The sequence below is a fragment of the Stegostoma tigrinum genome, chromosome 27 (genome assembly GCF_030684315.1).
Source record: "Stegostoma tigrinum isolate sSteTig4 chromosome 27, sSteTig4.hap1, whole genome shotgun sequence".
In the NCBI taxonomy this organism is placed as follows: domain Eukaryota; kingdom Metazoa; phylum Chordata; class Chondrichthyes; order Orectolobiformes; family Stegostomatidae; genus Stegostoma; species Stegostoma tigrinum.
In genome coordinates, this window is record NC_081380.1 from 3,632,907 (window position 1) to 3,648,070 (window position 15,164).

At 42.7% G+C, this 15,164-nt stretch overlaps 1 protein-coding gene across 10 annotated transcripts in view; it reads left to right on the forward strand.

Annotated features, from left to right (window-relative positions):
* Positions 1-15,164, forward strand: part of camkk1a (calcium/calmodulin-dependent protein kinase kinase 1, alpha a) — a 302,104-nt gene that overhangs the window by 194,420 nt on the left and 92,520 nt on the right. The window contains exon 1 of one of the 10 annotated variants that reach the window (XM_059655227.1): positions 5,131-5,256. The exons of the other annotated variants lie outside the window; for them this stretch is intronic. Within the exon in view, the coding sequence (XP_059511210.1) occupies positions 5,224-5,256 (33 nt within the window). The 5' untranslated portion in view covers positions 5,131-5,223. Of the gene's footprint in view, positions 1-5,130; positions 5,257-15,164 lie in introns of those variants that run through there. 10 annotated transcript variants of the gene reach the window in all.

Genomic DNA, 15,164 nt, shown 5'->3' on the forward strand with positions numbered 1-15,164 from the left:
AGTACTGCTGAGAATAAGCTGTAAAGTCAGAATGAAGGAGAATTTCCCTGAGTGAGTGATGGGAAGAGGCAAGGGTGGAAGCACAGGTGATAGGTCGGATCTGGTTGAAGGCCCTGTCAACCACAGTGGGTGGGAAACTATGGTTATGGAAGAAGGAAGCTGTGTCAGCAGTGCTGTCTTGGAAGGTGACATCATCCGAACAGATACAGAATTGGATAGAATCCCCTACAGCGTGGAAACAGGCCCTTCAGTCTAACAAGTCCACACTGACTGTCTTAAGAGCATTCCACCCAAACCCATCTCCCACACCTTTTCCCTGTAACCCACTTAATCCACACATTCCTGAACGCTACTGGTAATTTAGCATGGCCAATCCACCAAATCTGCACATCTTTGGAATGTGGGAAGAAACTGCAGCACCCGGCAGAAACCCACGCAGACACAGGGAGAATGTGTAAACTGCACACAGACAGTCGCCCAAGATAGGAATCGAACCCGGGTGTTAACCACTGAACCACTGTGTCTCTCATATAGGTGCCCTTGCCCTATCCCATCACTCACAACAGTGTGATCGGGTCCCCCTTATTCTCACTTTTCACCCCACCAGCATCTCCATTCAAAGGATCATTCTCCGTCATTTCAGACAACTCCAGCAGCACACTACCAACAAATAGATCTTCTTCTCACTCCCTCTATCTGCAATTCTCAGAAATCGTTCCCTCTAGGACACACTAGTCCATTCCTTTACCACCAATACAACCTTCCCTTCCTATGGCACCTTCCTATGTAAAAACAGAAAGTGCAACACCTCCCCCTTCACCTCCTCCCTACGTGCCCTTCAATGGCCTTAACAGTCTTTCCAGGTGAAGCAGCATTTCACCTGTACCTTTTTCAGTCTTGTGTATTGTAGTCGCTGTACCATGTGGCCTACTCTACAGTGCAGAAACCACACATAGTCTGGGTGCCCGCTTAGCAGAACCCCTCCAGTCTGTGTGCAAGGATACCCTCGACCTCCCTGCAGCCAGTCATTTTAACACAGCGTCTTGCTAGCATGCCCACTGACCTCGGCATGTTGCAACTCTCCAGCAAAACACAATGCAAACTCGAGGAGCAACATCTCATCTTCAGACTAGGCAGTTTACAACCTTCTGGGTTTAATATTGAGTACAACATCTTCAAATTGTGAACCCATTGCTTTCCTTTCTTTTAGCTTAATTTACTACATTCTCTGTCACCCTCTCTCCCTTCCTCACACCCCACTGTGACTGTCTGTTCTTTAAAGTCTGACAGTTAGAAAAACCATTGTTCTGCCATTCTTGCATTCTGGTCACTTAATCCGATCAACAGCCTTTCTCTCCCAGCACGCCAATGGCTTCCTGCACAATTGCATAAATGCTGTCCCCTCCACACTTCAGTTTAGCTCTGATGAAGAGTCATCTAGACTCAAAACATTAGCTTGGTTTTTCTCCATGGATGCTGCCTGACCCGCTGAGATCTCCAGCATTTTATATTTCCAGCTGCTTGAAAGTGGTAGTTATCTATCCTTAAGGCGGTAAGACATCATCTAACCAAACTGGACTCGGAGCAGCTACTTTCAGAAAAATCTTCATCAGAACATTCTGATGAAACATTCAAAAAGTTAAATGTGAGAATGCAGGCTAACATGTCCTTTAAAGGTGAACAGTGAGACCAACAAGCGCAGAAGATCCAGGCAGTTAAGCAATGTACAGGATTGGTTAAGAGAAATAAAGAGAAGCTTATGGTAGGCATTGAAGGCCCAACACAGCAGATGCCCTAAAGGAATATAAAACACACAGGGGTTTCCTTAAAAAGAAATTAGGAAAGTGATTAAAAGGCATGAGGAAACATTGACGCGTAACATTAAGAAAAATCCAAAGACATTTTACATGTTCATTAGGGTCAAGAGAAAAGACACGGAATGAGTAGGGCTCAATAGGGACTAAAGTGGCAATCTTTAAATAGGGTTGGAAACATAGCTGGAAGCATAGATGGAAACATCCATCTTCGGTCCACCTCCCCCTCTCTCCCTACTTATTCCAGTTCCCTCTCCCCATCCCCCTCTCTGATGAAGGGTCGAGGCCCGAAACGGCAGCCTTTGTGCTCCTGAGATGCTGCTTGGCCTGCTGTGTTCATCCAGCTCTACACTTTGTTATCTTGGAAACATAGCTGATGTTTTCCATTTGTGTTCACTATAGAGTAGTATGATGTAGGTATAGAAGTCAGGGAAAGGGAACTGTGATATACTGGAATAAACTTGAATGAATGCATTGAGAAAGACGAGGTATTAGTGGTGTAAGCAGCTTTGAAAGTGGATAGACGCCCAGGCCTAGATGAGATATATCTCAGACAGTTGACAAAAGAGACACTGACATTATTGTTCAAACCCTGTCTGGCCACAGGAGTGCTGCCAGAGAACGGGATGGCAATTGGTATGGTACCATTATTCAAGAAACGTGGTAGGGATAAACCAAGAAACTACAAGCCAGTTTGTCTAACATTTGCTGTAGGGAAAATATTTGAAAAAGTCTGCGGAGCAGAATTAATTTTCATTTAGAGAGGCAAGTATTGATTAAGGATAGTCAGCATGGCTTTGTCAGGGGGAGATCATGTGTAACAAATTTGATTGACTTTTTCAAGGAGGTGACAAGCTGTTTAGATGACGGTAGTGCAGTTGATGTATTCTATTTAACTTTAGTAAGGCTTCTGACAAGGCCTCAGATGGTAGACTGGTTCAGAATCTAAGAACATATGATATCCAGGACAGTTTGGCAAATTGGATTCAAAATTGATTTAGTGGCAGGAAGCAGAGTGATGCTCAAAGGGTGACTTCGTGACTGGAAGCCTGCATCCCATGGTGTACCATTGGGTTCAGTGCTGGGTCCATTGCTGTTTGTTTGTGCGTTAATGATCTAAACAGGAATGTGGTGGCATGATTAGTAGGTTCACAGATGACAGGAAAATTAGTGTTGTGATAAAAACTGAGGAAGAAAGCTTTAGACTATGGTAAGATACAGATGGACTGTTCAGATGGCTGAATGTGGCAAAGGGAGTTGAATCCTGGAGTGTGAGGTGATGCATTTTGAGAGGCAAGGGAGTAGATGTTGAATGATGGAATCGTGGGAAATATAGAGGATCAGCGGGACCTTGGTGTTCATGTCCATTGGTCCTTGAAAACAGCAGTACAGGTAGATAACATGGTTAAGAAGTCATATGGGAAACTGGCCTTTATTAGCCAAGGCATTGAATACCAGAGCAGGTAGGGTCTCACGGAGCTATATATAACGTTAGTAAAGCCACAGTTGGAGTACTGTTTGCAGATCTGATTGCGACACTATAGCAAGGGTGTATTTGGACTAGAGAAGGTGTAGAGGAGATTCACCAGGATGTCCCCTGGGCTGGAGGAAATCAACTATGGGTAAACTGGAGTTGCCTTCCTTAGAGCAGAGAAGACTGAGGGGGAATCAGATTCAGGTTTACAAAGTTCTGAGGGACACAGTCAAGATAATCAGGAAAAAACTTCTCCCCTCAATAACCACAGAACACAGTTTCAAGGTAAGAAGCAGAAGGTTTAAAGAGGATTTGATGAAAAAAAATCTCGTCACACAGGGAATTGTAAGTGTTGAGAACATACTGCCTAAAAGGTTGGAGGAGCTGGTGACGGACGAAACCTCCTCACAACATATCAAGGAGATAGCCTAGATGCTAACTTTTATCTTATGTAAAGGCAAGTGTAAGGTGCTGCATTCCACTTGTGATTTGATTGAGCAAAGTATTAGGCTTTAAGCAAAACACCCTTTATTCTTACACTACAATTAAATTCAAGCATAAAATGAATTGGCACAACTTTAGCAATATCGAAATATATACAGTTTATACTGTATAGCAATATATAGTTCAACTACTACCCATCAACTGTTCTGATATAGCAGCATCTCCCATAAACCCTTGACAAAGGAAAATTCAGCAACTCACATTTCCCTCACTTGCTATCTTCTTCGGTCCAAGAGAAAGAACACCAATAGAATGATTCAAACAGCAGAGAGAGAGAACTCCAGCTTTTGCAGCGGCAGAGAGAGAGCTGTATCTAGCAGCTTCAACTCAAAAACCCTAAACTTCAACTAGTGAAACAAAACCCCTGGGTCTGTGTGAACCTTGACTCCATCCACTCATTTCTTCTTTTGTCTAATCCATAAAAAAACTGAAAGCTATTTCCTCTGCTTTCCATGGAACAGACACCAAAGCATCAGGTTTACAACAGGACTGAACAAGTCCCTCTTAAAGGCATATCTTACCACAGCAGGAACTGTTAACAATTTAGTAAATATTAAGATGGATGCTTGAAACACCATAGCATACAGGGCTGCTGACCAAATGCTGGGAAACGTAATTTGAATAGTTAGATATTTGTTGACCAGTACGGATATAGTGAACTGGAGGGACTCTTTCTGTGCTGTAAAAACTTTATATCTTTTCGATTCTGTTTCCATTTAATTGTGGGAAGAATTGCTTTCAAATGATGTAGTAGATCCTCTGGCCTATTCAAGGAAAAGCAATAGAATTCCATCGAATTCTAGCGAATATTTTTTCCTCAAACGACATTCTAATAGCCAAATTATCTCTGATCATTTATTTTATTGTGGAAGCTTCCTGTGAAAAATTTTGTTGCCACGTTTCTTACAGCTGTGAACAGATTCAAGAGTATTTCATTATATGTAAAACACTTTGGGATGTCCTAAGGTTGTAGAAGATGCTATAGAAACACGATCTCTGCTTTAACACTACCAATAAGCATTAAATGTCCTTTTAATTAATGATATTTTAACCAATATTCATTTAAAGATTCTTTAATTGCAGTACTTCCTGTCCCACAGTGAAACTGCATTAAATGTACCAATCCATTCTTGCACAAAAACCTGATAAAGATTGATGGTGCTGATTGCCTTTTGCAGCAGTAGTATCAGTGCATCAGGTCACATGGTGACCAAGAGCGCAGCAGATGGAGAGCATGCTGATGGTTGAACTGTTCCTCAGCTGTTATTATGGCAGAGTTTTAGTGCAGATCGGCCTTGATTCTGCCAGGAGCTCCGCCTTTGCAGAAATTCTCGCCTGAGGCACAGAGGCAAATGATTTTGGGTCCTGCTCACTCCTGAACAGTGCTAACAAATATGGTGTTCTCTTGGGTTTGGTTTGCTGAAGTTTTTAATGGTTACTACTTGCAGCATGGATCGAAATGAGGTAACAAATTTTATTGCTTTATTCTGATATTGGCGTTGTCAGATAGTAGTACAATTACTTGTCATTGTGTTTTTGTAAAGTGTGGGAATTGCATTCATTTCCGCTTCTTTGTAGCTTTCATTTTCTGTTCCACATTTAGCTGCTCCTTCCCTTCTCATAATGAATGTTCTGAAACAAGCTGATGTAACTACAAGCGCCTTACTGGGTGTTAATTTGCCTGGCATCAGCCATGGCTCAATGGTCCCATTCTTTCTTCTGAATTAGGGGGTTGGTGGTTCAAGCTCCACGGTAGAAACTTGACCACATCTTCTGGTGCAGCACTGAAGAAGTACTGCACTGCTGGAGGTGCTGTTTCAGATGAGAAGTTAACCAAGGCAACATTGCACCTCTGGTAGATATAAAAAGATCACCAGAAATAAACATAAGAGGACTTCTACCTGGCTAATAGCTATCCCTTAACCAAAATCACTGTAATAAATGATATGATTATTTATCACATTACCACTTGTGGAACTTTGCTGGGTGCAAAATGACTGCTAGATTTTCCTACATTCCAAAAATGGCTAAACTGCAAAGGACTTAATTGGCTCCAAAGTGCTTTTGAATGCCTGAAGTTTTTTTGCACTAATCAGAGATGGCAGATACGATTTTGGTTTATCGCCCCGACCAAAGATGGTGATGCCCTCCCTCAGTGCTGCAATGAAATTTCAAGCTGGATAATGTAGTTATATCTCTAAAGTAGTACTTTAACTCACAGCCTTCTGACCCCTAGTCAGAGATGATAATGCTACCAGTGAACATTAGAAAGAGGTATTAGAATTTAAGGTTGAGAAATGGTGAAGCAAACCCTTTTATTCAAAATAATTATTTAATATTCTACTGTTAAACTGCGTAGTGAAAAATACTGAAGGACTGATAATGCATCTGTGCAACATAATTGTGCTATGGGATTCTCTCAGGCCAACTAGTATGGATTTACATTTAGATTTGCTTTGTCACAACCCTAGGATATTGTGTTCTCTTTTCAAGCATTCTTAATCTAAACAAGAAACAGCCTTGAAGTATTGTAATAGGGACTGGACCTGAGAATTGGAGATGTTCGTAGGCAACAGGTATCTATGGAATCATGTAATTGGATACAGTGTAAATTGGGTAAAACCGTGGCCAACGTTTGAGAAATCCAGAAGAGAAGCATTAAAGGATTTGTATCTTTTGCAATTAAACATCTTTGGCAGTCTTAGAGTTGATGTATATGAACATGAGAATAGGAGCAGTAGTAGAAAATTTTGCCCCTTCAGCCTGCTTGGCGATTCATTAAAGTTATAGCTGATCTACTTGTGTTTTGAATTTCACATTTCCATCTGCCCTTGATAACCCTTGATTCCCCTGCTTAATAACACTGTATTAACATTAACCTTAAAAATATTCAATTAACTGGCTTCCACTGCAGAATATTTCACAGTTGCAAAACTCTTAATTAAGAGAAAAGCATCCTCCTCATCGGTGTCCTAAATGGGTTACCCCTCTAATTTTAAAACGGTGCTCCCTCGATCTGGACTTATCCACGAGAGGTTACATCCTTTTTATGTCCACCTTATCAAGATCATTCAGCATCTTATAAACTTCAATCAATTCACTCCTCACACTTCTAAACTCCAGTGAAGAAACAAGACCAGCCAGCCCAACCCATCCTGATAAGCCAACCTGCTCATTCCAGGTATCAGTCTCGTAAGCCTTCACTGAACTGCCTACAATGCATTTACATTCATGCATAACCAAAACTGTACACGGTAATCCCAAAGTGTTCTGATCTGTGCCCTGTATGTAATAGTTTAATTAGCTCAGCAGCCAGTTTTTGGACCTGTCAAAGTCCAGTAAGATTGCAAAATGATATCCCCACTACAAATGCATATTTCTCATGTAAAGTATTCTGTATGCAGTATTGATCGGGATTTATCACATGGTCACCTAATGCTGATCACAGAACAGGCAGATGATGGTGCCAATCACTGTGAAATGCTGATTTGATCCCAGGATTGGTATTTTGGAGCTTCATGCTGTATCCTGTACCCTTCCTTATTCCTCCACAGCTGAACATACATTCAATAGTGTGAAGGGCTGAGGGGAGTGAATGGCTGTAGGGAGGATACTATAGTAGAGTGCCTTTGGGGAACTGATTTATTTTGAAACAGGAGTGTGGTAATGTCCTAGAAGACACTTTGTGCACTGGTGTCAAAGACTTGATGACAGTAAACTGAGATTGCATGATAATAATCTGAGCTTGCATTGTGGTTCTGAGACAGTGGGAACAGTTCTGGGAAGTTTGCTTGTGTTGTTGGGAAAGTTTTAAACTAATTTGGCAGGGGGATGGGGCACAGAGTAGGTATAAAGTCGGGAACAAGGTTTAATCAGATATAGATTGAATGCTGGGACAGTCCAGCAGGCAGAGAAGACATGGACATGACAAGGCACATAGGAGGACTGGAAAGCTAAATTTTAATGCAAGGACCTTGACTGGTAAGGTGCATGGAACTTAGACCATAGATTAGCACATGGGAATATGATATTGTTGCAATCCCTGAGAAATGGTTGAAGGAAGGGCAGGACTGGCTGCTCAACATTGTAGGGTATTCCAGAGTCCCAACTATTTCTCAAAGCAAAAAGGGAAAGTGCAGAAGGAATTGCTTCAGTTGTTAATCTTGAATTTAGCCCAGAATATTGTACACTTCTGTTGCTGTTTTGAGAGATGTGTATGAGAGAAAGTGAAAGAAGGAGCCTTTTGCAGATGATGTGGACTAGCACAATGAACAGCAGGTAGAATAGTTTGGAAGAGGACCCTGAAGAGTATTTCGTCACCACAAGAACTTCCTTCTCAAAGAAGCCTCAAGTTAAACCCAAACCTGATTAACATAAAGAGTGGCAGGTCAGGGAGGAGGCCTCTGGCAGCATTTGCAGCAGCAGCAAAGCCAGGACAAGTCAGATACAGCTGCACCCCAGCCCTGGGTCTTGTGGTGAGCAAGGAGTAGATCAAGGGCTGACTTACCCAGCCCGGACTCACAGGCTGAGCTGAGGCTTGAATTCTGCAGCTAGATCCAGGTGCCTGAAGGAGCTGAAGTTTTGGTGAAAGGGATGGAAAGCAGACTGGCAGCAGAGTCTGGAGAAGCATCGAATGGGAAACAGGAAGTATGGAACTCGCGCATCCTGGATACAGTAGTCACAGGACTGGCAGCGGCAGAGGTCCATAACTGAGATCCCAGACCTCGTTACAAAGATCCCAGCCGATCTCAACCAATGACACACAACTAGCAGTGGATCAGGAAGAAGAAGAGAGAAAGATGAACTCTATTGCAGTAAAATCTTGCATTATATTCAGTGTTTCAAGATGGTGTTGGAGTGTGGCGACACTTTGCATATATCACACTGTATTTTTATGTATGTGACAACAAATCTAAATCTATAGAAATTTCAGGTGTGATTAGGGGTGATGTAAGAGAGGAGGGAATTGCATTGTTGATAAAGAAGACAGTCACTGCAGTAACGAGGAAGGATGTCTTAGAAGGTTGTTTAAGTGAGGCCATCTGAGTAGACCTTAGAAATTTAAAAAAGGGCTGATTACTTTGCTGTGATTATACTACAAACTTCACAATAGAGGGAATTAGACGAGCAGAGGGATAGGCGAATAACAGAAAGTTCTGAGAGGATAAGGGTTATTGTAATAAGGGATGTCAACTTTGCTAGCCTTAAATGGGATCTCCCTAGCGTGAAAGGATTTTTTAAAGTGCACCCAGGAGATCATTTTGTGCCAATACATAATCTTGTGAGAGATGGGGTAGTGCTTGACCTAATCCTAAGGAATGAAATCGGTCAAGTGGTTGAAATGTCAGTGAGTGAACATTTTGGAGATAGTGACCATAACTCTGAAAGTCATTATGGAAAGGGATAGGGACAGTGCAGAAGTTGTGTCTAAACTGGGGAAAGGCTAATTTCAATTTCAGTTTCATTAGACAGGATCTGGCAAACATAGACTGGCAGCAGCTATTGCAGCTAAGTCCATATTTGGAAAGTGGGAGTATTTCAAAAGTAGTATAGTGGGGCTCCAGCATGGTCTATTAAGAGTGAAGGGCTAGGCCAAGCATCCCTGGATTTTGAGAATTTGATAAATTAAGATAAGGAACCATATGTTGGATGCAGAGAATTAAATACATGGGACCTGCAAAAGTGTAAAGAGTGTTGTGGAGTAAGGGTTGGGTCCCCTCCCCTCTATTTATTTCTGGGCTCCCAACCTCTCACCAGTCCCGACAAAGGGTTTTGGCCCAAAATGTTGACTTTGCTGCTCCTCAGGTGCTGTCTGATCTGCTGTGCTTTTCCGGCCTCATACCTGTAGATTTAATAAAGGATGCCTCGTGGCCCTATTCTTCTGTGTCAGCCTCGACTCCTTGATTGGGACAGTAAATCTGTCCCAGTTAGGGAATTTGTATTCTGTAAGGTCCACCTGGTTGACCTTGTTACAATCTCTACAATCTACAGGGTGTATGGACTTGGAGTCATAGAGTCATGCAACGTTGAAACAGGCGATTTGGCCCACCATATCTTTATGACCAACAAACACCAAACTGCACTAATCCCATTTACCTGTGCTTGGTTCATAACCTAATATGCTCTGGCATTTTAAGTGGTCGTCCAGATGCTTCTTAAATATTGTGAGAGCGCCTGTCCCCAGTTGATTTTAAGTTAAAAATTCACCCCATTAGATGGAGTAGAAAGCTTTAGGTGGCCCTCGAGTCCTAACATCAGAACTATAGAATGTGTGTGGACGTGCTGTGTTACAACACAAAATAAACACAGGCTGGATGCCAGGCGAGGGTTTCAAGGTTAAACTGATAAATTAAAGTTACGTAAGACAATCAACGAATAAAGAAAAAATGTGGTTTTGATCGCACTACAAAAAATGCATTGTTTAGAAGATTTCATGAACAACAGGATCTATGGTGACTGCTGACTTATTACCAACCATTACTTTTCATTGACTGTTTCTAATGAATTTGACAGAGCAATCTTTGTAAAAAGATTCCTCGTGCAATCTATTCTCCACAAGGAGCAAAGCTGGGAAAGTGGGTAGGCGTTCTGATCAACTATGATCTAATCGAACAGAGAATCAAGCTGTTGCTACTGTGCCGTGTTTCTGTGAAAGCTGTTTGAAAAGTGGCAGGTCAGAGGCATCCATAGAGGGAGCAAGCAATTGATGTTTCAGAGTCAGTCCTTAAACTGAGCTGAAGGATATAAAAAAGGAAAAAGAGAAAAATACAAAAAGTAGAGAGGAATGACAAGAAAGCATTATTCAAATGATAAAACCAGCCAAATAAAAGAAAGAATCAGTGATGAATTGAAGGCGGAAACTGTGTTGAAATAGAGAGAAAGCTAAGAAAACCGTGGGGAGATGTGAGAGCGTTGAAACTGCTTGATTAAAAAATAGATCAATGGAGAAGGCTTAATGCCATCAGGCCCACTCCCCTAGCAACAGTCTTCGTCAGTCCTGAAACGTCGATTGGTTAGGACCACTCTGGTGTGAGAGGTTATAATGCAAGTACTGAAAACAAAAAATGCTGGAGATTACGGCAGGTCAGGCAGCTCCCATGGAGAAAAAGCAAGATAACAATTCAAGTGTAGATAACTTTTCATCAGAACTGAAGTAAAGCGTGGAGGAGACAGCATCTGTGCAATATTTGGCAGGGTGGTGTGAAATTCTGGGGGATATAGGTTGTTGTTAGGTCAGATTAAGAAATCAGAATGCAAGAATGGCAGAATAATGGTGTATCTAACTGCCAGACTTGAAAGAACAGGCAGTCACAATGGGGTGCAGGAGGGTAAAGAGGGTGACAGAGAATGTAACAAGCAAAGCCAAAACTAAGGAAAGGAATGGGTTCACAATTTGAAGGTGTCAAACTCAATATTAAGCCTAAAAGGTTATATACTGCCAAGTTTGAAGATGAGATGGTGCTCCTCCAGTTTGCAGTGTGATTTGCTGGAGTGTTGCAGCATGCCGAGGATAGACAAGTGGGCATGCCAGCAAGATGCTGTGTTAAAATGACCGGCTGCAGGAAGGTTGGGGATATGCTTATGCACAGACTGGAGGGGATCTCCTTGGAAGAGGTGCAGGTGAAATGCTGCTTTTCCTGGAAAGATTGTTTAGGCCTTTGGATGGTGAGTAGGGAGGAGGTGATGAGGCAGGTGTTGCACTTTCTGTGTTTACATGGGAAGGTGCAGTAGGAAGGGAGGGTGGTGTTGGTGGTTGAGGAATGGACTGGAGTGTCCTGGAGGGAGCAATTCCTGTGAAATGCAAATAGAGGGAGTGAGAAGACAATGTGTTTGTTGGTGGTATGCTACTGGAATGAAAATCACAGCGGGTCCGCAGTATCCATGAAGAGAAAGCAAGCTAATGTTTTGAGTCTAGATAATTCTTCATCAGAGCTAAAGTGAAGTGTGGAGGGGGCAGCATTTATGCAATTGTGCTGGGAAGGGTTAGAGTACTGGGGGAGAAAGGATGTTCATAGTTCAGATTAAGTGATCAAATGTGAGAAGGGCAAAACAATGGAATAGCAAGAACTGCAAATGCTGGAGTCAGAGACAACACAGAATGGAGCTGGAGGAACACAGGCCAGACAGCAACAGCGGAGCAGGGAAGTTGATGTTTTGAGTCTGGACCCTTCTTCAGCAATGGGAGGGTGAAGGGGGCTGGGAAATAAATAGTAAGAGGAAGGGTGGGGCTTCAGAAAAGTGGGTGGGATGGTGATAGGTGAATGCAACTGGAGAGTGGTGGGAATTGGTCAATGGGATGGGTGGGGCTCCTGAGATGCTGCTTGACCTGCTGTGTTCATCCAGCTTCACACTTTATTATCCTGACCAACAGTTTCCTGCTCACTCTGGTGGGTCCCGCAGTGTTAGAAATGCTATTATTTGTCTGCTTATCCAGAGGTCTGGACTGACCAGAATCTCAGTTCACATTCCACCCCAGCAGTTAAGAATTTAAATCCAGTTTATAAATCAAGAAAAAACAAAATTGCCATAAAGTTCTCAGGTGATCATGAAAACCTAGCTGCTATGTTATTTTCTGTTAGGCAAGCTAACCTACTGTCCCAGCCTGGCTAATATGTGTCACCACTCCCACACCAATGCAGTTCACTCCAACTGCACTCTGGAGCCAGTCTAAGGGAGGCAGAACAAAAAAACGTTGTTAGAAAAGCTCAGCAGGTCTGGCAGCATCTGTGGAGGAGAAAACAGAGTTAATGTTTTGAGTACGGTGATCCTTCCTCAGTTCTGAAACATTAACTCTGTTTTCTTCTCCACAGATGCTGCCAGACCTGCTGAGCTTTTCCTGCAACTTTGTATTTGTTCCTGATTTACAGCATCCGCAGTTCTTTTCATTTTTGTTAAGGGTAGCAGAGATGGAGAATAAATTCCAGTTGGGCTCACATCTAGAGAATAGGTATTGAAAAAATTGTGTAACTACAGGTTCTAGCTTTCGACTGGCTGTGGAAGGAGTTTGTCACATCAAAAGACTATCTTTATCTATTTAGATGGGCAAAAGTTGTTAAAAATGTATTTATGATTTTTAGAAAACAATCAGAATTAATTTCAGCCTTCTGCAGTGATCTGTGACTAGGAATTTAAATCTCCAAATGATATGGTGGGAACAGAGAAAGCACTCTCATAGTCCATTCTAATCTAACAGGTGGCCAGCTCCATTCCTTGACTTGGGAGTTCAGATTTTGAATAAGACTGTTTAAATGGATTCAGTGCTCTAATCAAAAGTAGAAAGCCTTTCTTCTCTACAGATCCTGCCTCGTGGTTTTCAATTGGAAGCAAGCTGTGATTCAAAAATTTGTTTTGAGCCCTGAATATGTGCCAATTTGCCATCATATAAAACCCAGCAGAGATCTCAACCTTATGGCATAAATATGCAGCAGATAGCCAGATCTCATTGTATAAAATCCCAACAGCTGCGCACCATTGCATTTATGTCCAGTTGTTAGCATTTCTAATCATAGCCATAGGGTTTATTGCTTCAGTCTCACTTGCAGTATTCCTTGAGTAAACAATCAGAACCTTGTTCCACTGCTGGGGCAATTCGTAAGATCATGGCAAAGGTCAAAATCAGAACATTGATTGTAATGGATCTAGTGGGTGAATCAATAGAAGAACTACCCTTTTGTTAGTATTCCCAGATGTTCACCCCGTACACAGACCTTTGACGACTAGGAAATGGTTTCGGGTAAAAGAGCTTAATCAGGAATAGACGACTGAGCTGAATGAGTCACAGCAAGGGTCACACTAAGTCAAACCACTGGAGGTGGACCTGTCAAGGCAGAGACCACACAGGGCTGGTTAGAGATAATGGGAACTGTAGATGCTGGAGAATCCAAGATAACAAAGTGTGAAGCTGGATGAACACAGCAGGCCAAGCAGCATCTCAGGAGCACAAAAGCTGATGGTTCGGGCCTAGACCCTTCATCAGAGAGGGGGATGGGGAGATGGTTCTGAAATAAATAGGGAGAGAGAGGGAGGCGGACCGAAGATGGATAGAGGAGAAGACAGGTGGAGAGAAGAGTATAGGTGGGGAGGTGGGGAGGGGATAGGTCAGTCCGGGGAGGACGGACAGGCCAAGGAAGCGGGATGAGGTTGGTAGGTGGGAAATGGAGGTGTGGCTTGAGGTGGGAGGAGGGGATAGGTGAGAGGAAGAACAGGCTAGGGAGGCGGAGACGAGCTGGGCTGGTTTTGTGATGCAGTGGGGGGACGGGACGAGCAGCCCAGCTCGTCCCCGCCTCCCTAACCTGTTCTTCCTCTCACCTATCCCCTCCTCCCACCTCAAGCTGCACCTCCATTTCCCACCTACTAACCTTATCCCGCCTACTTGACCTGTTCGTCCTCCCCGGACTGACCTATCACCTCCCCACTTATACTCTCCTCTCCTCCACCTATCTTCTCCTCTATCCATCTTTGGTCCGCCTCCCCCTCTCTCCCTATTTATTTCAGAACCCTCTCCCCATCCCCTTCTCTGATGAAGCATCTAGGCCCGAAAAGTCAGCTTTTGTGCTCCTGAGATGCTGCTTGGCCTGCTGTGTTCCTCCACCTTCACACTTTGTTACACAGGGCTGGTTAATCGCCTGGCAAAGAGTTGGGCAGTGCTATTTTGTACACGTATCATTCTGACCAGACCCCCTTGTGGAGTTCCCCAATTCATTAGGGTTTCAGGTATGATTCCCCCGAAGTGTCAGGTTTCCGGGTGAGGAGGAATAAATTGGCTCCCTTGTTTTAATCCTTTATCCTTTTGTTGGTTGCATCAAGGTTAGTTTTAAAATAATCCTTCCCTTGTGGATAACCTGCTCTTGGACTGCATGAACTTATGTTTTAAGAAGTGCCAATATGAACAAAAAGGGCTTTTTGTGAATTAATAAAAAAAAGAGTCTATTAATTAATATACGCTAAAAGAAATACAGATGTGACACACATACACCTAAATTGGAAATAAAAGATGATAAAAGTTAAAAAAAAGTCCCTGAATTTTGTGCACAAAGTGGATAGTTGAATGTTACAGTGGAGATTACCGATAGTATCGATGTTGTTAATTGAACAGTCAATTTCCTGATCCTTGCTTTTACAGATTGTTGAGATTCTATAATTCTGATTCCTTTGACCTGCTTGAATTCCAGTGTTCATGGTTAGAGAGAGTCTTTTGTGCTGGACGAACAGCACCTCATTTTCCACTTGAGAATTGTGCAGCCTCTTGGACTCAGTATTCAACAATTTTAGGGCTTTAGTACCTTTTCCCATGTCCTAACCCCAACGCCTACATACCAGGCCTTGTCCCCCACATGGACTGCTTGGATACACACATTATCAGCAACTAATAG